This window comes from Barbatula barbatula (genome assembly GCF_947034865.1).
Source record: "Barbatula barbatula genome assembly, chromosome: 19".
NCBI lineage: Eukaryota > Metazoa > Chordata > Actinopteri > Cypriniformes > Nemacheilidae > Barbatula > Barbatula barbatula.
Window position 1 is genome coordinate 5,378,034 of NC_136782.1, and position 27,506 is coordinate 5,405,539.

Below are 27,506 nucleotides of genomic sequence, written 5' to 3' on the forward strand. Positions count from 1 at the left end.
TGCAACCATTTAAACACTCAGATCAGACAAAAGTAATTTTGTCTTTATTAATATTTAATTTCAAGCATTGAAGCAGTATTGGTTAGTTGGATTGGTAATTATTTTATGATAAAGTTGCAATAATGATTAAGATTATAAATCTCTATGTATCTCCTTATGTAAAACAATGTTGCCTTGAGCATTCATATATCTACTTGACGCAACAAAACAGCTCAGATATTGATTTGAATTATTCATTCATTTTCACATTGGTTTCTGTCTCAAGACTTTTATTTTGTTAACAATATATCTGGGAATCCGAAAAGATTTTGGTTTAATTTTTGTTACTTTTCATTGATTTAATGAGTAAAATTATAACAATATTATTAGTAATAATAAAATGATGAATCGATTTTATCTATTGAATCCATATGTATCTGTAAAGGTCAAGTCTGCATTTATTTTGAGCTATGTATGCATCTTAAAGAAAAGTCATTTCAGGTTGGATTTTATTCCAGCTGGATACAAACAAGATACTTTAAAACCGGAAAAAAATTGAATATTCATTAAACAGTTTCAGCAGTCTTTGAAAGAGGTCAGGTACGATATAAGTTAACATGTAACAAAAAAGACATTTCGTTAAATATAATAAAAAAAGTCTTCAGTTTCTCCAAGCTTGCTGTAATTCTTATCAGTCCATGTGTTGGTCCTGATTTTCTCAGAGGAAAACTTTATTGCTCAGAACTTCTCTTTCATGGCTCAAGAGGCAAAGTCACGTTGCCAGTGTTTCATGTAAGCATGAACTTCTTGCCAAATTTATTTTCTGTTCAAATTCCTTGAAATTCAGCAATCTGATGAGAAATGGTACTGAAATGTCTTATTTCTGCAGACTTTGGGACCTTAGAAAACAATTTGAGACGTTGTCCTCAGGTCTTGCGAATCAATAGACATAAAATAGACAGAAGTATCAAAGATTGTTGGAGTCTTTGTTTTTACAGTTAACATGCATACTACCCTGAGGCCACTAACTCCATGATAAGTGTCATGTGGGCTCTCTCCTCTGAATGTGTATGCTTCAACTACCACACTTGTCTTTAGTTTTACAGAACTTTTCCTGATTCACACAGACTGTATACTCATGTGTTCACTACTTTCACATGTGGTGTTTCAGAGCAGACCGAAAACCAAGTAACTTTACCTGTTTGTCACGATGATGATAAATCCAGATGACTTGTTATTTACCGGAATGAGAACATGTGAGCATTTGAACGCATTACCAAAGATTTGGATTTCATAAGTGTTTTTCTCTGTTCACACGCTGCAACAACATCCACTGTGCGCCAGATATTGGCTAACAGTTTGAATGCCGAGTTGTTATTTTAAAGGGATGGTTCGCCCAGAATTGAAAATTCTGTCTTGTATTACTCAACCTCAAGTCGTTCCAAACATGTATTGTAGAAATTCCTTTGTTATGTTAAACACAAAGAAAGATCTTGAAAAATGTTAGCAATGGAGATTTCCGAGACATCATTGACTACCATAGTAGAAAAAAATGGTAGTCAAAGGTTCCCCGGAACTGTTAGTTTTCCTAAATTCTTCCAAATATCTCATTTTGTGTTCAACAGAACAAAAACCATACAAAATGTTTTTCTACTATGAAAATTGTTCACATTCTTCCAAATATCTTTCTCTGTGGACAAAGAAACGTACACAGAAATGTACACAGGTTTGAAACCACTTGAGGGTGAGTGTTTTTTTTTTATTTTTGCGTATATTTTTGTTTTGCGTGAACCCTTCAAGCATCTGATCAGCACTGTCATATGACAATCTTGAACCAAAGTACAGTAAAAAGTGATTTCAATAGGATTACATGACTCCCCACTCCCTGTTACTATCTTTATTGTGCGTTTCTCTCTCTCTCTCTCTCTCTCTCTCTCTCTCTCTCTCTCTCTCTCTCTCTTTGCAGCAGCTGTACAGTGTAAAACCGCCTTTAAAAGCTGCTTCACACGCAACCGTCCTCGCATGTACAAACACGCTCTGATATGGAGCATCGCTGCAACCTTGAACTTTTCATGCCACTGTCAGAAGTTTCCCTGGCACAGCGAAGCCACAGCTGCAGAATCGAGCTCTGCGACGATAACCCCTCGCCATGCACCCTAATACAGTACCTTCATATTAGTCAATGTCACCTGTGTATTACATTTCTTACATAAGTGATTTTTTGTGGAGTTCGGTACTCATAAAATCCTGAAACAATTTTGTCACCTGATCCGTGCCTACCAAATTCTCACTCTCGCTGTCAAAAGAGAGGTTTTGGCTACTTGACAGCAAAAGAAACCTAGCAATTTGCTTACCACCACAATGGCAGGGCACAACCCCTGAAACGCTCAAAACACACTATCACTCCGCGTAGAGCTTAGTAAAGGGCTGCTCGTTGATAGACGGTGGGGTTAAGAGCTCTTTTGCGTGCATGCCTTTTTTTTCCCATGTTCTTGGCTGCGTCTCAGCCATGGTTTGAGCATGGGTTGCCAATATTGGTCTACAGGCCTTATTCGGAATGTCAAAAGTGTGTGGGAGACAGTTCCTACCTCTTTCCCTTGCTCTGAGCATTGTGAAATCATCAGAAATTGGGCTGCTTTGTTAGCGCTGCTCAGTCTGTGGTGTTTTACAAAATGACTGACCACAACGTTGATTTACAGCTTTTTATCTTTTTGACATTCATATGCAATTTTTGGAGTATCTGGGTAACTGCTCCTTTGCTGTAGTCTTGCTTGAGGTTGTTTCCTTTTTAATTTAATTTAATTTGGCTCGTAATTTACTGAATCAACAAATTCCAGAATCAGAAAGGCAATATGGCCCAACAATAATGGTGTTAGTGGAATTTGTGTGAAAGGAATAGTTCACCCAAAAATTGACTGTATTCCATAATGTACCTTTAACAGATTATGTCAAATGGGCACAGGGATTATACCCACTGCATCGACCTCAAACAATCTGATGACTTCAGGACAATTGCTTCAATGTTGCTTAAAATGGCCGGGTGTGAAGTCAGACAATACGGTGAGCTGAGTCCACTGTAAACTTCAGTGTTATGAGAGTAAGCATTTTTAACTGTGTGAATGCGAGGAAAGCTGCGGAGATTATGTCATGGATGAGATCCAAACAGAGGTTACTTTAAAAAAGGGTGTTTGTGTTCCAGATATAGACTGCTGTTTCTCAATCCTCAGGATTTACACACACACACACACACACACAAAAACACTTTTCCATCCTTCCACCTTTTTCCTTGTGATTGTACAAAGATTTCTTTTGGTGAACAAGAGATCTTGTTCTATGTAGAGACAGAAACAATGGTGTCTGAGCCCAGAATTAACCCCTCTGTCCTGTGTTCCCACGGGAGATTAACTGCATACTGATGTGAATGAAGTGTGGGACGCTACACTGGAACTTCAAGCACTGAATTGAAGTAAAGACACCGAAATATAACAAATCCAAAGTGCATATTATACATACATCCATTAACATTCATATTTTATTAAATTACAATAAAGCTACTCAACAGTTATTGATTCTTTGCGGAGGTCTACCGGAAGTTAACTTTGAGCCACATACCGTGTGTTTACGTTGTTGCAGCTAAAACCGTGTATACTTTATAACAAAATCTTCATCATCATCATCATTAAATAATTGGTTTGGTCAGATTTCTTTTCTATACGTTTCATAAAAAATCTTCATTTTTGCATTTTCAATGTTCACATGCATATTAACGGATATAAAAAATCAGCTTATAAAAGAAACCTGTTTTTATGTGTTAACATGCATATCAATAAACCAGCTACGCAGAAAACTGCGTTTACATGAAAGTGACAGGTTTCTCGCGCGCAGTGACGTCACAATCGATAGTCCGTCTAGTAATTCAAAATAAAGCAGGAAATTGTTCAGAAGCTGCATTTCTCATGTCTGCAGTACCTGTAGGAATAGTTTTAGATTTGGCGCTTCTACATCAACTACATGATTCGAGAGCGGACTTTTATGCGCTTTTTGATGTTACTTCCGTTTGAAACTTTTACTATTGAGCTGTCAGACATGAACACGTAAACAAAACTGAGAGAAAACCAGTAAGGCGTTGACATGCATTGCGAAATCGGAGTAATGAGCCGAAAACTACCTATTCTGAGCTTTCCCCGATAAAAGAAAAACGCTTTTACGCTTTAACATGACCTTACTGGTTATCAGCTTACTAAGCATAATCGGAGTAAGACTGCATGTAAACGCAATCAATGATGTTTTGTTTAGGCTACATTTCTGGCTAGTTGGAGAACAGCTCTGCACCAGCCTTTCTGGTGGATTAATACACATGCGGGAAACTGGTCGCCGTTCAGCCTCCATCTGGGTTTTCTCCACACAGATCCTGCCGGGTCAAGCTATATGCCTGAAATTATTTAGTGGTCAATGGCATGGCTTATCTGAGCCATATGAGGCAGCTGCACTGTTGAGGAAGAGCCAGATGTTGAGAGAGAGAGAGAGAAAGAGAGAGAGAGAGAGAGCAGGAAACAGGTCGGCATGCCATAGGAGTCATCTTTGAAAACAGGAAGGCAACTTGTTCCCTGCTTATGGGCCGTTTCCTGTGGCAAGGAATGGAGGGGGTGGTGGTGGTGGGGGGGTTGACATTTTGTGAGAAGGTGCATAACTGGAAATGACCATTTATGGGTGTAAGAGGAAGTCGGACTTGGCAGCCTCTTTGGCTCAGTAGCAGTCTTTATCGAGAAAACATGCCTTTCATCAAACAAAACGGTTTTTTTTAACATTATTCTATTTGAAATCCTAACATATACAAAAGGGGTAACTTCTATATATCCACAACAAGTGATGTAACTTTGTGTCTATAATGCAATCAAATGAATAGTGAGTTAACAGGGTGTCTGCTGGGTCTTAAAAAGTATTCATTTTAGAGCAAATTAAGGCCCTTAAAAAGTCTTAAAAGCCATTTCCATGGGGTTAAATTCTTTTAATATTTGTCCAAAGAGGCCATATGCTAAAGTTTGCCTGAATTTAATCATTGCGTAAGCGAATATTGGGAGGTTCACACCATGTTGTTAAACAACATCGTTGACTAATGGAGAAACGCAAGTTTTGGTGCAAATGGTTGGAGGATAAAGAGTTGAAACCATTGCTGAGGGCCGTCTCTGGGAATAACTGTACCTTGTACTGCTCTGTGTCGGAAGGGATGAGCGTAGCCTTGTTTCTCTTTCGAATAAACCTTGCATTGGGTTATAGTCACTCTATTGTACTCTATTCTCTTGTGCTTCGTTCCCGACCTTATAATTTATGTTGCATTAGGAGTTATCAGAAACTAAGTATATAGTATATGTAAGTGTAAGGGGTCGCCAATGTAACTGATTAAATCTTGGTGTGTGGCGATGAGGTCTTAACATGTAGGAAAGAAACTTAAAAAAGGTCTTAAAAGCGATTCATTTTATCTCCATGGTTCCAGTATATACCCTGCTTAAGCATCCAATTAGTTTCTTGGGATATTGTATTTCACAGCCGTGCAATAGTTTTGGGAGAACTACACCTCGCCTGTGCCAGTTCTTTACGGTTCTGTTCAAGTTTCAGCCTGGCTTGCAATAGATTTGGTTTATCATTAGGCTCTCAGTATTGAAAGACTGAACGCAGCTGTTCTCGCAGTTTAACGGACTGACCTCTGCTGGCATGGCACGATTGAACGAAGAATTCGAGGTTTAAAATAATAATCTGCCATTCCTCCTATCAGTGAGCAGCTTAAAATATGATTCCCATTTCCCCCTCCTACACGCTCAGAGCGTCTCATCTAGCAAATTCTTTCCCCTCCTGTCTCCAGTTTTTGATCAGACTTGTATTTTCGTATAGCAAGTCATACAATGAGTCCCATTGAATTATATTGAAGGCACCCGGTGGGGATTTACATTTACAGCTGAATTTTACTCCCACTTTAGAGCAGGTAGGCCCACGTTTAATGTGGTTTTCACACATTTGTCAGAAGCATCCCTGCGCTGGTTAATAAGAGCGAACCTTACAAGACAATAAACTTCTCAGACCCGCTGAGGTGCATTCAGGCAAATGAAGCTGCCACTAAATTAAACCTTTTCAGCTCAAGCGGATAAAGCTTGTGTCTGTCTGACAGATCCCTCGGTGAGCATCAGTCGAGCTTTAGTGGGAGGTCTTTTTCTCCTAATCTTGTTCTTTAAAAGAAACGGTGCAAAGTGAACGACGCAAGGGCCAGATTTGGTCTCGGGTTTGGTGTTGTTGTGTGCGGTCGAAACAATGAAATTAAACACCCAATCAGAGAGCAAGGCCAGGAAATGCCCACCGAACCTGGAGAACACTGCACTTTTGTTGTAGCCATTGTGAAAGAGATACCATAGAGCTTTTGTTTGGCACAGCTTAGTCAACCCCCTCCCCCCTTAGCATTTTTGAACCAGTGGAGCAGTACATCGCCTATATTTCTCTTACTCAGGCGGCACCAAACTACTATTTGGGCATTCAAGCGTTTATTGCTTTTCACTTCATTTGATCAGCCAACTTAGCTGAGATGTTAAAGGGACAGTTCACCCAAAAATGATCTGTCATGAGTTGCTCACCTTCTAGTTGGTTCAAACCTGTATAAATGGCTTTGTTCGGTTGAACACAAAGGAACATTTTTGGAAGAACTTTAGCAACTGGCATTTCTGAGGTACCATTGACTACCAATTTTTTCAATCTTTACTAAATTCCTCCAAATATCTTCTTTTGTGTTCACCAGAACACCAAAAAAACGCAACTATATTTCTACTATGGCGGTCAGCGGCGTGCTCAAGATTAATATGAGATTGGCGTGTGTTACCCGATCTTTACCAAAAATTTAAATTCTGTCACCATTTATGATATTTGTTTGCATCATTTACTGTATGTCATTTCAAAACTTTGACTTTCTTTCTTCCGCAGAACACAAAATGTTGTTATGACATTGAATGTTGTTGACCGGCACCCATTGACTTGCATGGGTTTCGTGTCCATGCAATTGATTTCAATTTCGTAAAAACTCCCATATGTATCGCAGAAAAGTTTGTATGCTCGCTTCAGGGTTATTTTCAGGTCATATTAGACACATTTAGCAAAACTGCAAAAGAAACTCACAATTACAATTACATAACCTTCCAGAAACATCTCGGGTGGCATCCGTCGCCAGGATATTCGGAATGACTTATTAAACGTAAGTTGGTAAATGGGATGAGTGTCATTTCGCAATAGTTTATCAACATTTCGAAAATAGTTTTGCGCAATTCTGTTTTGTTTTTGATAGCCTCAAAAATGATCAGTTTAGCCTTTTATGTATAAAAGCGTTTGAGATGTACATATGTAAACAGATAATTTGTGTTGTATACATTAAATAAATAAAAAACTTACTGTGTGTATAAAGAAGTTTGAAGATTACAAATAATTTGAGGCCTATTAAATGTTGTGGTAATGGAATGTAAATTATAGTTGTAACAGATTTATGGAGTGACAACGGTGACCTGATGCTTGCTGGTGCGGTTGTGTTTGCTGGGGGGATTTTGGACTGTCTGTCCTCAGAGTTGAAGGTGAAGATTTAGGATGACAATGTCGAGTCCGGGGCATGCTATAAAAAAAGCAGTTCAGATATGGTCATTGAATGTGACGGCCTGTCATGGCGAGGTTGATGGACTTCTTGTGACTTCAGTGTTTGCGTTTTATTTTGGAGGCTGGTGCTGTGACATTGTCTCGCTGGGGGGCGTGTTCTTGTCTTGGTGGCTCTCATCTGAGAGATCAAAGCATCTGAGGTGGGCCTGGATACTTGTCCTTTTGCCCTTGCACAACATTTTCACAAAATACTCTGAGGTGATGTTGGTAACCGAACATTGCTTTTGTGTCCATAAACTATAAGTGAATGGGTAACAAAAATAATGGAATAAATAAATAGTTTCAGAACCTGCAACACGCATAACAAAAGATAAACTGCTAAAAAAACATGGTCTGTTGGTTCTGGGCAGGTTTGTAAGCGCGTTGAGCTGAGCTCTGAATCTCAGCGGTGTTTTTGCACAGCGTTCTGTAAAGTGGGCCACTGTATTGTTTAATTCAGCTCTCGACAGACAGAGTAAATGAGAAGCCGTGAGTTACAGTTCAATAACGCACACCCCACAGTAAACAACATAATGGATGCATGGTTTCGTCTCTCTTATTTTCCCCCAGGGCCTCTATGATAGAGCTGCATGCTCACTTTCTTTCTCATGTGCTGCTGATCGCTTTCTTTTCTCCTTGCCTTGCGTCTCTAGGGATCTGCCAGAAGATCCAGGGAGGGAGGGAAAGTGTAGATGATGCTCTTTTCGTGCGCTGCTACAGGCGTCTCTCTTATTTGGTATGCACTCGTGTTTTTCTACTAAGAACATGCATCGGTTTATCAGGATGATGATATGATAAACCTGGATGCTGGTACATGGTTCTGGACAATCTAAATCACCTTAGCCCTAAATATGAAGTTGTCCAGATCTCTTGAGGAGACACGTCTTTTTCAGGCGAAGAACATGCTCTAAGATGATTAGGAGGTTTTTTTTGGCAGACAGGTGGATCACGAATGATTGATGATATTTTGACATAGCTCTGAGGATAATTTTGGTTTCAGTGTTTGGATCAAAACAGTCTTTCTGAGCCATTAAATGATGGCAATTCGTTCAGTCATTTCGATGTTGCCATGTTGACACCATGTTAACTCAAACAGCATACAGATACGGTTTCTCAATAACAATACACACTGAATAAATACTGTCTCGGTTTTCTATTTTCAGCTGTCAGACTTCTGATTCCCTGCAAAATCATTTAATGCTAGACCTTTTCTTGGAACTAATTTCAATTTTTCAGCCGGATTTACTATTACTTTTAACCAACTGCTCCCTACATAGTTTTCAGATGACGACTTTCTAACATGCTGAAGTGTTTCCAGAAAAGTGTGCCTTATGCATCAGACGTTCAGCCAACGGCCCGTAGGCGTGACGTCTGAGGCTGAGACTTCCTACATCTGACCAGCAGTCCAGTGTCCATTTTTATTATGTAACCTAAGGCTGCTAGCTTGGAAAATAAAAAAGAAGAATCCCCTTTTAAATCAAACATCCCGAAAAATAGAACATAAAGCACATAAACACATTAAAAAGACAGCCCAAGCAAGTGATTTAATGGGGTGTATATGCTTTTGCCTTCATTGAAAAAGAATGAACAAATATTAGACACATGCAAAACCCCAATTCTTGCACATTATCATCTTATAAAGGGAAGGATGTGTTTCATTTAGACAAAACACATTATGGAATGTAAAACAGACGTTGGTTTTTATGTTAGTTAAGAATCTAAACCACAGAAGTACAGTGAAAGGAATCCCACTGGATTCAGTTTATAAACTGCTTCCTTCTGGTCTATTGGAGTAGCCGAAACATTAATCTGTAAGAATGCAGCTGAACACCCGTCGATCTGATTACTCCCAATTTTTCTGGCTTTCATAAGAACCATTTTCCTGTCCATTCGTGGATGTGCCTAATCCTTTCTATCTGCCTTTAGCTGATTCAGCTCTTTGGGATGGATGGGGGTGGAGTATCAGTGACACAACCATTTTATACTATTCATGATATCTATCTTATGTATCATGAATCTGCATGCATGCATGGTAACACGGGACTGTTTCAGGTAAAGCTGAACGCATTTGCTGCATAAATTATGTTTTTATTTATTCACCGTAACGATGTTTCAAAGTCTATGATTTTTTTATATCAAGCTCCAAATAACTAATACGACTATGCACCATGAACCTAGTTAACACTTTAATATTACTCGCATAACCCTGTATTCAAATATAACCAGGATTGATTTAAATGATCTTGTTTATCAATGATCTGTGTCTTATAATTGACCAATTTAAAGACAAATTCTTGAACTCAAAGCTGCCTCCGTTCGCTTGCATTGTATGAAAATGTTAGTGTCCTAAAAACCTCCTGTTAAAGGTCCATTGTGTGATTGTTTTGTTTTTTGGAGGATCTATTGACCGAAATGCAATAAAATATGCACAACTATGTCTTCAGAGCTGTGTAAAGACATTACATAAGTAAGCGATATGTTTTTATGATCTTAGAATGAGCTATTTCTATCTACATAGACCGCGGGTCCGCTTAAGTGGAATTCGCCATGTTGTTTCTACAGTAGCCCTAATTGGACAAACTGCTATAGAGAACGTGTTTCGTAAATAACTTAACTCCTTTCAAAGAAGTAAAAACGTGACAACATCTTAGTCCTGTGTCAGCCAGAGTAGTGTAGGGAGGGGGAAAGGGTGCAGTGAGCCATTGGTGGAAATTCGCAACCTCACCACTAGGTGCCGCTAATTTCATATATTGGACCTTTAAGTTCGACAGAAGACAAGTCGTGTTATACGTGTTGTGTTGGCACACTAACAGAGACAGATTGATGATTTCATTAAATCAGCACACATGGACCAAACCCATCAGTCCAATATGTTTTAATAAGTGTCATCTTGCTCTCTCTTCGTTTTTTGTTTTCTCTCGCCACTCAGAGACTCAATGTTATTACTTCTGGTAGCACAGAGTTGGGTCTATGGAACAGAGGATTCAGTGCTCCGATTTCTTGCCTCTCTGAAATTCCACGTCTCGGCACTCTGCATCCAGTGTAACCGTATAAATATTATGTCTCCCTAGGAACACAATAGTACTGTTTATTTTTTTATTTTGGGCATGTTTTTTGGCAGGTTGGATTTGAGAAGGCTTCGTATTCTCGCAGGAGTGAATCACAATGTGCCTGAAGGGTCTGTCGAATAGATTCAAGAGCACAGAATGCACACACAAAGCTATTGAGTCCATTTTGTTAAGCAGACCCTCTCCTAAACAGACAGTCGTGGGTCTGTATTTTACTTCAACATTGATTTTTATGCACAGTATGTTCACGCCAAGCTCACCGGTATGATGTTGTTGTTGGCTTTTACACTATTTGGTAATTCTGTGTTTTCTAGAGCATTACTAGGCTGTTTTGAGTGGTTGCTAGGGTGTTGCTATGCGGTTGTTTACTGTCCCTCGAGTCCCCACTCAGCCTTGAATTTTTTAGAAAAAATATAATAGTAATCCTTCATTCATTATTTCACATGTAAACCTTGTAAACACACAGGCAGACAGGCACACTCAAAACCGGGCCTGGAGGATGTGCCACAGGTCTGACAGCTGCTTCCAGGACAAGTACTGTCACATCATCTTGCTCTGATCACGATGAGCTCTCTATCAATTTCACACAGAATCAGCACGCTTCTCTTACTAGCAGCACATATGGCTGAGACCGCACACATGACCTCGCAGCACATGCGTTCTCTGTCCGCCCAATGGGAGCGATAGCCACAAAGCAAGGAAGATAGCAAAATATGTGCTTTACACCAGAGGTTTTTAAACTGGTGGTCGTGACCTGAAAATAGGCTATTTAAATAACTATTTCAAATACAAATAATGTGCATATTTAGGATAGTTAGATAAAAAGGTTGATTAAATAAAATCACTTCCTACTGTAAATCTTTGTTGTTGATATTAAAGGATGTGCGTAGAGTAAAAATGTGTCTATTGGTAGAAGTTGATGGGTTACGCGGAGAATGCTTATTCTAACACATCACAAAACTAACAAAACACCAACACTAAAGACAAAACAACTTGCATGAAGGATAAACATGTTTTTTTGGCAACCACATTATGTTTTGCAGAGTAAATTACTGGCTGTCGAAATCATCAAAGCAGTGATTTTCAAGACACATTAGAAAACCCAATTTTTCACTTTGCAGTTCAGTTTAATTTTAAGCAGTTTCCCTATTTGACATTTTTGGATTGGGTCCCCGTTGATACCTAGTGTAAATCTGGGTCCTAAAGCTAAACCTGAGGACAGTGGAAGCAGAGCAAAGCCGCTAAAGAGCTGTCATAAAACATTGCAATTAATGGTCACGCTGGATTATAAACACTTTATCTGCAGCCTTGCACATGTTGCATGGCAGGTTTTTAGATGGCGGTTTTTGGATGTATTGTAAGATCCTTTACAATGACAGAAATCTTGTGCCTGTTACTTAAAGTGGATTCTGTACAATAGTTTTAAATAGAAAGAGTACAGTAAGAACTTTATTCATTTTAATATGTTCTATGCCTACTACTGGTACTAAATAGAACTGCAAAATATTGCAAATACTAAAAATAATTGTCGTCACAATATTACCGTTTAGAAATCTTACAAATACCTTTTTTTATTCGTATTGTGATGTATATGAGAACTTTTTTATGATGGGGCCTAATTTTGTCCTCCATGGATTGGATCGCTGGAAGTTTGAAGCCTGATCATCGGACGGTCAATAAAGTCCCACCTTCATGCCGTGACATGTCATCCAGAAAATAGGCTTGTTTGAGATTGGCAAATTCTGCGCAGAATCGATCACCGGTGCATGCCGGTTAGAAATGTGTCCGAGTTACTTCCTCCTTGCTCTGATGTCATGCTGACATGGGCCAAAGAACTCTCCCGACAGCAAGTCGACCCGGCTGAAATCCGCAGGCAAGCGCAGTTGCTTCCCCCCGAAAGCCACGACTTGCTGACGACACAGCTTAAATGATCACTGGGCGAGCGTGTCAGCTGATATCTTTTTGTACCATTAATAAGTCCATTAACTGAAGTCGTTTTTGTGATTTATATGTGAAAAAACACACCTATGTGAAATATATTGTCATCATAACAACCTTCATGTAAAATGAATGGAAATTCAATTGCATCTATTTCATTTGCGATAAAAAGGACATTTTTATTTTTTATTCAAGTATAACAAAAAACAAGATGGTATACAGTTCACATCAAAAACATTCATTTGAAGAGGGGCTAAGACAAGAGAAAAATTATAAAAGATAATACAACAAACTAAACAAAAAAGAAAGAAAAAAACTAAATTTTCAGTCCATCCATATGAATAAATTCAAAACAAGAAATGTTATTTATAATATCGAATAAGTCTAGCTTTTTTATTATTTGCTTTTGACATTATTTTTAAATATTGTCCCAAATAATTCTCAGATGCTATAATGTTTAATGCTTTTGATCAAATACATTTTATGAATGAAAAAATGACCCGCACTTAAATTATAATAAACACTGTACTGAAACTTAAACTTTATTCTTAAGCTGGAACATTCCCGTAGACTAGTCGGATATGAGTCAAAGCCCACGACCTAATAGAGCGATGTTACTATACAATATTTATCTGGCGTGCTTTCTTCAACGAGAGCAACATTGGATGCTTGATATCTATAAGCCTTAGTGCGGTATGTGCCGAGAGCAATTTCTTCTCCTCCTTTCAGGACTCACTTTCAAAGAGATCCAGAGCTTCTGAGCTCATTAATGCTTAATCAGAAAATCTATTTTCAGATCACTTGTAGCTCTGTCAGGAGGTTTTCAGTGAATAGAGGGCACTGTTTCTCTGCAACCCCTTCGCCAAAATTAACATGCTGGTATTATCAGACCGTTTCGAATGCGCTTGACACGCCGACGGCTAATATCGGCTTCTTCTTTGGCTTAGTACGTATGTCATATCTCTTTGGCGATTTGTGTCATTTTGTGTATATTTGATCAAATAGTCTTATTTAAACTGGCGAGGGACCTGTAGAAGTTAATAGCACTTGCGGATGAATGCTGCTGCCGGCTTCTCTCAAAATAGGACATAGACATTTGCAGTCTTGTGTTTTATGTGTGTGTATTTTAGACGTATGAATCTCACAGTTTTATCCTCTAATAAATAACGTTGAGGAAGGTGACGAAGAGTTCATAAAAGCTTGCCTAGCACAAAAAGATCTTGCACCAAATCCTAGTCGTAAAGTTCATTTTTGAGCCTCTGTTTTTGTAATCACAATATATTTATCCAATGTATTATACAAGTATTTACATTTAAAGTTTCACTGTATGAAATTTAGCGGCATCTAGTGGTAAGGGTTGCGAATTGTGACCAACAGCTCACTACACTAGCACTTCGGTGGCTGACAGAGAACGAAGATGTCGTCACATTTTTACTTCTTTGCAATAATATTTTTTCTGATTAACACGTTACAATATTTAACGCAGCATCCGTTTATGTTGTCATTCTTCGTCTAGCGTTACATTATATAATCACGTTCTCATCACGTAAAGGCTTTTAAACAGTTGCTTTGCCTTTTACACCCCCCCCCCTCTTCACCGTCTCTCCATCTGCGACTGCATTATCAGAATCTGCGCACCAGTATCAAGTTCTCTTTCGGGCATAAACACACAAGATTAAGGCCAGAAAACCTGTATTTTCTTGTCTTTTTGTAAGCTCATATTTCAATGTGCTAAATGAATGCTAGAAAGGGCAGATCTGCATAGAGCGGCAGCTCTTAAAGGGGCCGCATTCTTAAATCTGCTGCTGTGACTCCTTTCAATAATATGAATCAAAGAACAAAATAAAAGAGGAAATCAATGTGTGTAGCTTTAGTTCTGTATTTAATTTAGAATTAAATTAAACAAATGTCACGGGGCACCTTTAAGCATTGAGTATGCTCTGATCCGAAGCAATGTACAAAAAAAGATACAGGATGTTTTACGGGATAGTGTGATCGACGCGACTTTCCTCTGCAGTACACAAAAGAAGATATTTTGAAGAATGTTGGTAACCAAACAACATTGAAACCCAATGACTTCCATATGTGTTGTTCGTAACCTAGGAGAGTCAGACATTGGAAAGCATGCCATTCATACCATATGTAAATATCACACTGTCTATTGAGAGACATTGAGAATGTGTGTGTGTGTAACAATACTGTGAACACTCCCAGTCCTGAAGGCAGAGAGCATCCCAGCCCAGTAATATTTCCAGTAAATGGGAATGCCTCCAATTTGCCGCTAAAGGGAAAACTGCTCCACAGTTACCCATCCCTGCGCTCATAATGATGTTAAGTTCAGCACACGTCTCTCTCTGTGGGCAATAATGTCAGATGGGGTTTGAATAACTATGCATATCCAGGCGAAGGCAATATCGCGGCAGTTCAGAAATAATGTTGGTTAGAGTGGTTTCGGTCAGCTCTTTCTCGATTATTATGTCTATGGACTTCAAGTCGTTATACTTTGTGTGCAGTTTCTTGGGCTATTTTACCTAATCTGACCCTTATGATTTACTTCCGTTGGTGGAAACTAATGCATTCAGTCGATAAAATATTTCGTTAAAACCAGTATATTTCTGTGTGAGCACGTTACCAGACAAAACAATGCATTGTATTCTTACACTGACCTTGAAAACAGAGTAAAATATATCCTATCTAGTCTTTGAAAACATTCGGCCTCAATAAAGCTCTTTAAATGAGACTCATGAGTCATTGTACAGCCTCATTTACATAAATGAAGACATGAGGAACAAAGGAAGGAGTTCGCACAAGGAAAATGCTGCTATCTTTACATCAAGGCAACAGTGGGAAATGTAATTCATGCAAATGAGGGAAACGGATAAAGCTCTCTTTTGTCTAGCAGTTCTATCTATCTCATGGCTAAATTTATCTGCACAGCTAATATCAGGTTTTGGGACAAAAGTATTTGGCATATTTTGTTTCCATCAAAGGTTGTTAGAAAGCACTGACCTGCTGTTAGTAAAACAAGTGGATTAACAAAAATGCTTACATGTTTAGACGTTTTTGATGTAAGATTGTATGCAACCTACACGTTTTGAAGCCAAGATCAAGCTTCAAGACTGAAGGGAAAGTTCACCCCAAAATGGAAATTATTTCATAATTTATTCTCACCTGTGTCATTCGAAACCTGCATGACTTTCATTCTTCAGCAGAACACAAAGGAAGGTATTTTGAAGAATGTCGGTCACCATATCATTGGCCCCCATTTACGTCCATTGTATGGACACAAAACCATTGAGACATTTCTCAAGATATCTTCTTTTGTGTTCCACAGAAGAGTCACATACAAGTTGTAGACCACACGAGCAAGTGATACTATCTTTATAGACAATGTCTATGGTGTGAATGGGCCGTAAATCCCCAGATTTTAACCAACACCCAACGCTCACCAAGAGTTGCAGGTTAGGTGGTTTCATGTCATGATAGATAAAGTTCAAACTATTTAGAAATCTGGCTAACAGACTAAGCCAGAGAAAGATTATTTTGTAATGAATGGTAATAGTTGTTTTTGTTTTGTTTTGGTTATTCATTGGTGTACTCATGTTTAGTGTGACTGTAACCTATATCAGCATCACTCATCTTTCAGGACCCTGTGGGAAATCATAAACTTGCAATTCTAGAAGTCTCTTTTCAAATGCAAAATGGTCATCTGAATATGGCTGAAGAGCCTTGGCAGCAAATTACAAAACTGGATATATTTACATAAAGATAATTCATCCAGGGAACACGGTTTTCATTCACTTATATTTAGAGCTCCCATCATAGTTTTGATTGGTTTAAAACATCAAAGAGTTTTTAATAAGAGTTCATAAATTAGATGGAGATGGTCCTGTTACATCATGTACTCTTGTCTCCCAGGTTGAGCGGAAAATGGGTTTACTTTGGCTGTAGAACGCTAGACTAAAAGCTTTTGAAGAATTATTTAGAAAAGAGCGGAATTTTATTGTCAATCACTTAAGTTGTCACCTGACTCATTTTGTTTCCATTTTGTGTATTTCCAGCAGGGTCTAAGAAGAAAGATTGAAGCACAATCTCCTGCTTACAATGCTAAGAATGGCCTCTCCTGTGGGGCACCGAGATCTGACTTCAAGCGCCCGCGCATGGAACCCAACTCTTTTCGACCTGGTTCTTGTGCAATGGCTTCAGGACAGACCCAAAGCTTGGTCAGGGATTCTGCACGAGGTAACATGCTTGGAAGAAAGGACACCTTCATGATGCCTCATGGAATTGGCAGCGATATCTTTAACATAACTCTAAGGGATATGAAGAAGGAGCCAACCGAAGTTCAGACATGTGGGCATTCATCGACGGATCCTTCTACCCTTACGTTTGACTTCAAAGATGAAGGAAGTGGACAGATTGATCCAGATCTCCAGGACTTGTTTGATGAACTTACTAAGACAGTGCCATCATTTAATGATCTGGAACTGGAGAAGATGCTCAAGCAAGATGATGACTTTGGTCTGGATCTGGGTAGACCCAGTTCAGCTGGTCCAGTTCCTCCCTGCATTCATCTAGGTAAGCCAATCAAGACAGAGTACTCACCGGATTTCAACCAGGCAGCTGGAGGATCTCCACAGCTTAGACCAGCCTCCGCTGGTCCTTCCTTTTCTATGGCCAACACAACGTTATCCACCTCATCCATAACTTCAAGTCAGATGAATCATGGACAACCTTCTAGAGGACTTCCGGTTTGGCCGGAGATGTCACATGCTGAGCAGCTAAAGCAAATAGCTGCTAACCAACAACAGCCCAACTTGCTTCACAACCATCAACAGGCTCAAGCGGGAGGGGTTAGGAACTGGTCTTCGGCCTTGGGTGTTCACCAAACCCCTACCTCTTTCAATCAGGAGATCTCCCAGCGGAGAATCAACGCCGGGAGTGCTGGTCAGACTAAAGGCATGCCCAACTGCTTTCTCAAGCCCAATGGATACAACACATCCCATAACCTCGACACAAAGGTTCTCAGCAACAAGACCTTGCCCCATTTCAGCCCTAAAGCACCCCCTTCCACCACAGCTCAACAGATGCCTCTTATGACTGTTCCACCGAACAAAGCCGTCATGCAGCAACCTCAGCCTTCGACAGCAGGTCAGGGCATGAGCTTTCAGAACTGTCAGCTGCCCATGCAGTCATCTACCTGCCTACAACCGAAACCTCACGGTCAAAGGCCTCCTCTTAACCAGCACAGTGCAGGAATCAGTTTTAAAATGGCACAGCAGAGACAGGTAGGACACTGTGCTTTTCCTTTGAATTACAGAACCAGAAATAAAAGCATATACCTCATTTAGCATAATGTGTTCTTGCTACCTGACAAATTATAACTACAATGTGTGTTTTGAGAAATAACACCAGTCTTTGTGATTTTGTGAAAAGGATAGTTCACCCAAAAATATAAATTATGTCATTATTTATTCACACTTATGTTGTAAGCTTTAATAAAACGCTTTCTTCTGTGGAACTCAAAAGAAGATACTTTGAGAAATGTCACTATAAATAGGGGTCAGTGTCATGTTGTTACCTACGCAACAAAATATCTTCTTTTGTGTTCTGCAGAAGAAAGGCATACAGATTTAAAGTGACAGGAGGGTGAATAATAAAATATTTAAAAAATCGTTGTTGGACAATTCTATGCAAATGTCAACTCAAGGATGAAAAGGTTTTCACCATACCGATAGGCCAGATACCCATGTGAAGTCCATATTCATTTAAAATGGGAACATGAAATAATGAATAAAATGAAATAAAATAATATAATATATTAATAAAATAACTATTTTGTGTTCTATGAAAAGCAACTTTAACCATTTATTTGCTTAAAGGGTAACTCCGGCCCAAACATTTCTCACGCTCAAGTAGTTTAACATCTGTAGGACCTCCATTTGTCCCAAAAATGCAAATGAAAGTAGTTTTGAAAGATTTCTGACTCTTCCTAAGATTGCAACGCAACCAATCTTCAAAGCGCTGAAAGTGCCTAAAGACATCGTAAAATTCTCCACACGACTCCGGTTGTTCAGTATAAATTAATATAATGTGACGAGGATACTTTTTGTCCGCAAACAAACAAAACTAACGATTGTATTTAAAAACTTCCTGATTTGATTGTTTGTTTGTAGCGCGCGTTCTAACGAACATTTGCATTCTGACGTAGAGCCTGTGTGGTCAGAACGCGCATGTGGCGAGCGATGTCGACACCGGGTGTTATTTCCCTCTTGTGTTTGGTTGCGTTGCAATCTAAGGAGGAGTCAGAAAGCTTCCAAAACTGCCTTAATTTGTGTTTTTGGGGAAAATGCGGTCATAGAGATGTTAAACTACTTGAGGGAGAGTAGTTGACTGCAGATTTTTATTTTACCCTTAAATTCACAGAAATCCTACAAAATATGTCGCCGTCTATCAAAAACTAGTCATATTTGTCACATCCACAAATAATTTTTCTCACTTTTCAAATAGAAAACGTGTTCACAGACTGATGTCTGGACTCTATCATCAGGTGTTTAGAAATAAACAGATGATTAAATGTAATAGTAATAAAAACATTCTCTGAGAATTTATACTTCAGGTTTTGACTATAAATGTCACATCCATAACGCCGGGACGGCCCAGCTCTGTTCTGCTGTGCTTCATCTTACACGATAACCCTTATTATGAAAATAACTCTTATGATAAAATTTACATATTGGTCAGTGAGCATTATTTATATCATAGAATCAACTATTTTAACACTGTAAATTGACACGCGACCTATAATTTATCCATCTGCCTCATGTGGGGAAATTCTGGAAGTATGCTAAAAGTATTCGCTTTGCAATATGTTGTGTTATAAAACTGTCACATTTATGCTTTGTAGAATTGGTTGTTTTTGACCCAATAGAGTTGTGATATCAGAACCACGCACACTTTTTTCTCTCCACCTGTCAGCCTGTTACATTGGCCATTCTGTCTGCCAACTGTTTAAAACCCACAAAAGAAAAAACAGGCCTACGGCAGAACGTAGCGTTTGATTATTGATTTTTGTGTGCCGGTGGTTGTAGGGTGCCATGAATATTTACAGTATATCCAAGGCTTCTCAGAGCTCTTCGTCGGTAGCCCAACTTGCTTTAGCATGGTGGATTAACATGCAAAACTTCTTATTTCTCCGGCTGTCACAGTCGCTTGCCGTCATAGATGCGCACAGTGGGATTTGCTAATTGGAGGTTGTTAGCCGCCAGGGACAAGTTGTGGAAAATGACAGTAATCTGCTTAGCCCTGCGCCGGAGGTTGAAGCACTGATTTGTTATGATTGGGGAGCTTTCGAACATCCCCCTTTTCAGTTTCGTACAAACAGTATATCTCGACTCTCTTTGAGAGAAACGATTACAGGAGCCACACAAGATGAGTCGCCCGTACTCGATCCAGAGCAGACGAGAGGGAGGAGAGGGTGTCACAGGAAGACACAGGCTTGATTTTCACACAAAGATATTGTTGAATCACATAGTTAGTACACAAACATAATCCTCCTTCACTATCCCTTTGAAGGACTTCCTGTTCATTCTCACTTTAAACACATTGCAGGAAAATGTTGTTCTTTTATGAAACTTTAGCGGAGATACATAACAAATGTTGGGAAGTGCGCCAGTCAACAAAACAAGTAATACATGCACACAGAATAAACAACGAGAAGGATATGTCTATCAACTAGAAGCGCACTTAGTAGCTAAATAAATAGACAGAAAATAGCTTATTTTTAAAACAAGAATGGACTAAAACAACCCAGCATTTGGGTTCATCCCGCTGGGTTGAAAGTAGTTGCACACAGTTTTCCAAATCAGGTTTTTTGAAGTTTTGTAAAGTCAAATGTTCAGTAGTTTTGAGAAGTCTCAGATGTGTTCAGTCTGTAGTTCTTTTTACAGTCGCAGATGTTTCGGTGTCTGTAGCTTTATGAAGTCACAGAAGTGTTTAGCCTCTGTAGGTCTGACAAATTCATCGAACAACCCAAGCTTTATATTTCTGCTTTAAAAAATGCATGATCCTAATTACTTTCATTGTCAAGTGCCTTACTGTAACTGCGCTCGCAGAACATTCCTTTATGAGAACAAGGACTTCATAATACTAAAATAATATTATTTAATGTATTTTGCCATCCATTAGTAATTTAGATGGTCCATTATTTCATGAACAACCTGTCGAAATGACACGATTCTGTGTTGGATTGCTGAGATAATGCAGCGTTGACGGGGTTAAGTGTCCAGCAATAATGTCTCTTCCTACAGGGAGTAGAATAGGCAATGGAAAGTCTTCCCACGCTGAATGGAATTAGTAATGCCATGGAAATAAAGGTTCCTAAATGGTGCTGTGATCCCACCGAACTTTTATTCAAGCAGATTTGTATTCTCACTAGATGAAGTGCACGAGATGCATATAAACAGATCCGAATGTTGAGTCTTATTTGATTGTTGCTCGGAGCAAAGCTATCGTCCGTGATATCAGGGACTTCCATAACAGTTGTGTGAAGATCCTTCTGTTGCCTGTGGGGAAGCAAAGTACAACATTCACTACCAGAAAGTGTAAAATATATAGCATCATTCTTACAACGTAATATATAACACAGAGAGACTTCAAAACCCAGAGAACGGCATAAAGACATGAGCTGTTTGAGATTTTCAGGTTTTATACTGACTAGTGAGATGCTGGAGAATCGATTATCATATTTCTGGCTCTAGTCTGTTTTACTGCGAGTCTGAAATATGTAATGCACTAATGCACTAAATGAGCTGACAGTAGAATAGCTACAACCAATATCAGCAATAAAAACTGCTGACGTAGTCAGAACATATACTGTAGATTCATTTATTGATGTTTGTCTCTTTGTAGATCAAACAGAACTTGAAGATTTGAATTTTGTGGGTCTTTCGCGAAGTTGCCATTACACTGCTGTGGTGTTGTGTGTAGTTGCTGGTTTATATTCTAGTCCCTGGGTACATCTTTCAATGTCAATTTTTATCCAAATGATAACGGTTTGGCTAGTTTGCATGGCCCAGATAATATCCGCTTTCTCTTTTTTCTACAATAAGTAGTCATTTGTCAACAATATCCTAGTTTCCTATTTATTTGATATTTCTTATGAATTAACTAAAATAATTTCCCAACAGCCTTACCTCCCAATAAAGCGGTAGCCTACAGTATGCTAAAGAGAGAAATTCTTTACACCATTTTCCTGTGGCTTTGGACTTTAGTCATGACATCCCCTTAACTAATTATTGGCTAATTATATTGCGATTTATCAAATTTTAGTTTGATAATCATTTGTTATATTTCTGTGATGGTTAATCCAGGACTTGAGCTCTTGCGTTACAGTAGTATTTCTAATGCTCAAATATAATTATTGAATCATGGATTTTCTAATTTGCTCTTCTACAGATAAGTACAGATGCCCAATTACAGTTATTTACTTGTCGGCTATTACCTAATAGAAAATAGGTTTTTATGGTTAGCCTTGATTCATTTACGACTTATGAAGTTTAATGTGGGTATACTAGGGCTGTCAACGTAAACCCATGTGATTTGATTTTTTCAGATTAAAGCCGTGGTCAGACTTGATTTTCATTGGTCTCACGTACTCACGTGATGCAAATTCGCCGGTCAGAGTACTTGAACTTTCCAACGCAGCGACATATCGTTGGACAGGCTTGCACTTCCGGTCTGGCGCATTCCCATGCGTAGGAATGGAAGTCAAGGGAAAAGTCAAGTGCGACTGTGGCATTACGCGCCAACAATATTTAACGTAACGCAATATCCGTTTTTTCTGTCATCATTGTCAAGCGGTACATTATATAATCACGCTCTAATTCATTTAAAGGCCTTTAAACTATTTAGGCGCGATTTGAATTGGTTGTATTGTCCATTATAGATGACAGCTTCTGGCTGTGGAACGCGAGGATTCTTCTGTATTTCAAGTTAAGACAACTTTCTTTATTTTCTTTATATGTCCTACCTGTTAGACAGGGCACACTTATTATAATGGGGTTGATTAGTAGAAAAGAATAATATATTTAATAAAGATATCAGTTGCAAAGCCAACAATATGACAATCTTGGCATTCATTCATAAAATAATGCTGTTCAAGAAATGTTGTTTCATCATTAATTTGGAGATAAAATGTGAAATTATTAGAATGTAAAAGTATATTTAAAAACATAAAAGCTGTGTGTGGTTACTTATTTGTTTAAGTGCTGTCAATCGATTAAACAATTATGTTAAACAAAATAAATAGTGTATGTTTAATTTCTCTATACGTGTGCGATTAATCACAGTTAATCGCACGAAACGAGTGCGATTAATCACGATTAAAATGTAATCTATTGACAGCCCTAGGGTAAACACAAATTTGCGACTCAAAACAAAGACTGTTTAGTTGTTGACATTTTTCGCTTTAATTGAGTTTTGAGAAATTCTTAAAATATCTGTTTTCTCTTATGACAGGTGGTCTAATACATTTGTTAAGCACTGCATACTAGTATAGATATCGTTCATGCCTTGTTCAGATCTTGTTTTTCTCCGTTCACATTCTTAAAGGAACAATTCCGTCATCATTTACTCACCCTCAAGATGTTTCAAGCCTGTACAAATGTCTTCGTTCAGATGAACACAGAGAAAGATATCTGGAAGAATGCTTGTAACCAAACAGTTCTGCACTATAGACTACTATTGTAGGAAAAAATCTCTGGTACTCGTTTGGTTTCCCACATTTTTAAAATGTCTGGAATTGTTTTATACATTACAAAGAAATGTATATAGGTTGGAAACAACATGAGGGTGAGAAAATGATGACAGAATCTTCCTTTTTGAGTGAACTGTACATTTAACCCAAAGTAACAGCATACATACAACTTTGTATTTTGGATTATAGTTTTAATCGTATAGATTTGATCATAGTTTTAATCGTTATGCATTTCCTCTTTTCCTTGGTTCATAACCACGGCAGCTCTTCTACATAAAGTGTACAAATGCGATCGAGTGTGGTGTTTTTGGGTGGGGGCTGGGGTGGTCTGCCAGGTTGTTGTAGCTGCACTACGAGTGGAACGCATGTTTCCTGGGAAAACGATCCGAGGCCAAGTCCAGATGCCGAGCTGCTCCCAAGGGAGGGCGTCCTGCATCCAGTCGACAGGAAATGCAGTGAGAGAGCAGCGGGGCCTGGAGTTCTGTCAGCTGCTTGTAATGCTGGTGGAATGGGCACTTAAATCACATCTCTCCTTTATGGACTGCGCGGACACATGTGGTATTCATTTAACGATGCACTGGTGAAGAACGAGAAGGAAAAGAGCGATGGAAAACAGCTTTATGACACATCAGGATCACAAAGACTGGATTACAGAGACAGCCATACTAACGAGACTCTCGCTCCCCCACATAACAAAGGCTTTGACTGAGGCAGCCCATTTCAACGAAATGTGAACACAATCTGGCTTTGTGGTCACAACTTATGAGAATGGTCTGAATTTCTCACAGTATGTCCTGATGGAGGGAGACCAAATGTAACGAATAGTCCTGAATAGAAGTAAATGATCCCTTATTACATTGCAGACGTGTTATTTTTTACAGGGCAATATTGGAAAGAGGCTTGATTCTATGGACATAACGGGCATATTTCCGAAGTGGTGTTTGCGAAGGCAGATATCACTTTAACTTTTGCTCCCTAGATGCTCGATAAAACTTCAGTAAACATTTAGATAAAAGGATTAGTTCACTCAAAAATGATTTTAATGATCATTTTACTCTACCTCCTGTCTATCCAGTCTACATAACACAGAAGAAAATATTTTGAAGAATGTTGTTAACCAAACAACATTGACGTCCATTGAATGTACACACAATTTTATGCTATAATTCCACAGAAGAAAGCGTCACGTACAAGTTTTGAATGATATGAGGGTGAATAGATGATGACAGAAATTGTTATTTTTGGGTGAACCCTCCCTTTAAATAAAACAAAACATACATGGATTGAGACTTCTTGGGGCCAGCAACATTCTTGTAGCTATACACCCTAGCAATCTCATTGCAACCTTCTCGCAGCCACCGTCAACCCCCTAGCAACTGTATAGCAACGCTTTTTGGGGTCACTAAAAACCCTAACAACTGCATAGCAACATTCCTGCAGCCATCCAGAACACCATAACAACTGCAAAGAGAAGCTCATGCAAAAGTTCGGAACAACCTAGCAACACATTATACCCTAGCAACTGCGTTTCAATAGACTAAAACCACTAGAATTAACTGTTTTGCATGGGCACACAAAACACACTTTCTTGTTAATTAATATATCCATCTTACTTTGTACTCTTACCATGAACTATGAATCCGTACTCGGGACAAAATAACTCAAAAGCTCACTCATTTATTATCGGACCCCCCCACAGGTGATTTATCGAACACTCCATTTTAAGAACTGTCTGTGACGCTTTAGAGAGTTTTCTGTCTGAATAGTGTCCATCACGGTTTTGCATACTTTCATATTCTTCCTTCTCTGTGGTCTTCCAAACCATAGAATTCCTCCCATGAAGATCCCCGGAGAGTCTCTGTCAGTGTTTTTATTTCGGGACATCTCGAGCGAAGACAGAGCTCCAAGACATCGGTTCACAAATGAATAGTCTGGCATAGCGCGGTGGATCTCCAGTAAAGTCTTTCTTGCCCTGGGAAATGTTTGGTCAACACTGTGATTGACACTGTACACACATTGTGTGTTTGGCTGCGCAGGCTGACTTGATCTCAACCTATTTGTCGAGGACAGAAGCTTTGGCTGAGATTTACACTCTCATGTGATATGAGAAATAGGGAATGTATTTTCTTAAACATTCCTTATTTTTTATTACAGTGATGGTTTTGTATTTCTCATTTAAACTTTTAGGGTATATATGGTAAACCCTTTCAACACCTGTCTAAGAAAAGCATTCTTATTAGTGTCACCAAATGAAAGTGCAAAAATAATCCACAATTGTTTTCTAAACGGGGTTGTTAACACTCTATCCATCTGCCATTGGTCAGTAAAACGAATAAACCCCCCCCCCCCCCCCCATGCGAATGTTGCTGTCTCATGGGGCGGTCACACTAGACTTTTTGTTCCATTGACCTCTATTCATACGCATGTGAATGCGGAAGAATGGAAATGAAGCTTCAAATTCAAATTTCGCACTTCGCTGCATTTCAAAGTTCAAGTTTGGTGAACTCTGACCTGTGAATTCGTGTCACGTGATGACGTGAACAATACAGAAGATCGATACGCCTCGGCCTGACCTCAGTTGAAGGAAACGCTAATATCGCACAATCCAATCCTGTACTTTAAAATAACGTTACTTGATGTAGATCTCAAAGTTAAGGTAGTCTGAGTAACACTAATAAATCTTTGGTTTTATGACTTGCGGTGCTGGGCAAATTAGAGAAATGAGGATGGCAGCGGCTCATTGACAGGGTACTTGGTATGCACAGCAGATTAACGGTGTAATGTAGAAAAACATGGGTGATTAGATCCTTGTGAAGCCAAAGAAACACATTATTACTGTATTACTGAAGAAAGAAGGTGAAACATAACTGAGAACACCATCAAGGCTTCCAAATTATAAAAGAGCAAATATTGCACATTGCCCTAAGTAGCCGTGCATTGCAGCAAAGTACCAAAAAACTGCATAAGTAGGCCTATGAGATTATCCGTTATTGCATGCTACCCCGTGGCTGAAGATATCTGTCCTTTGCAGGCAGCAACTGGGTTGCGCCCCATAGGATCAGTCGTTTGAGATCAGTCATACAGTAAACCTTTCATCGCTATTGCAGGCCAAAACGTCTCCCACTGACATCCTATCCATGACCAGAGTATCTCTAAAATTCGCATACGGCATTAAATGTGATTTAAGACACAAAACTGTTTATACTTGTATTCCGTTAGCAATCCGGCTTTGTAGAGCAAGCGTTTATTAAAATGACAGGACGTTATGAGGATATTTCACTAATTTGTAGTCTCTTGGTACCATTATAACCCCATTATGGATGTAACCATGCACATGTTTTCTCCGAGTGATAGAACAGTGTGGGAAAGGCTGTGGAAAATCCCTTCACCACACACAGGAAGTAACGTGATCGTGTTCTATGTAACATCAGAGGCTCCCTAAACGAAGTGTGCCCTCTAGCGGACTAATCGTCCAATCACGTCTTTCTCTTGAATGCAGTAGGCAGTTTGAATGTGATTTTATAATAATACCGTGCTTTTTATTCGTAGGGTATTTCAATGGGCCCTGGTTTACCAGCGGCCGGACGTCCTGTTGATATAACAGCACGCATCCCACAACAGAGAGGGTCAGTTCTCAGTTCTCAGCAGAAGAACCCCGGCCAGGACCAGAACATTCAGAGACAACTGAGCCAGCAGCACAGCATTGCTGATACGGTGAGTGCAACCATTGTCTTTAATGCAATTTAAATGATGAATTCAGAGGAACTGGGGCTGGTTATCACACTCTTTTTTTATTTCAGTTTGTGGTTAGGCACATATCTTCAGAGGAGCTAATGAACTTTTAATGGTCATATGGTGGACATACCGTCATACTTTTTTCTGAAACTAAAGTCAGTATAGTGTAATATAATACAGTAGGATATCTGTGTTTTAAATAAACAGCTGCAGAAAATAACACACCATTTCAGACCATTCTATGATGAATGTACTGTTTACAGGTATGTGTTTATGTAAAATAAAAAATATTGAATCATTCTGTGAACTACTAACAATAAACAGAGGTTCATATTCACTTTTAAGTAATACAACAGGAATATTTCTACATG

General features: G+C 39.0%; 1 protein-coding gene across 1 annotated transcript in view; it reads left to right on the forward strand.

Annotated features, from left to right (window-relative positions):
- The window catches only part of maml2 (mastermind like transcriptional coactivator 2), a 45,582-nt gene that overhangs the window by 14,835 nt on the left and 3,241 nt on the right, over positions 1-27,506 (forward strand). Inside the window, exons 2-3 of the mRNA XM_079480815.1 lie at positions 16,706-17,932; positions 26,950-27,114. Of these exons, the coding sequence (XP_079336941.1) occupies positions 16,706-17,932; positions 26,950-27,114 (1,392 nt within the window). The remainder of the gene's footprint in view (positions 1-16,705; positions 17,933-26,949; positions 27,115-27,506) is intronic.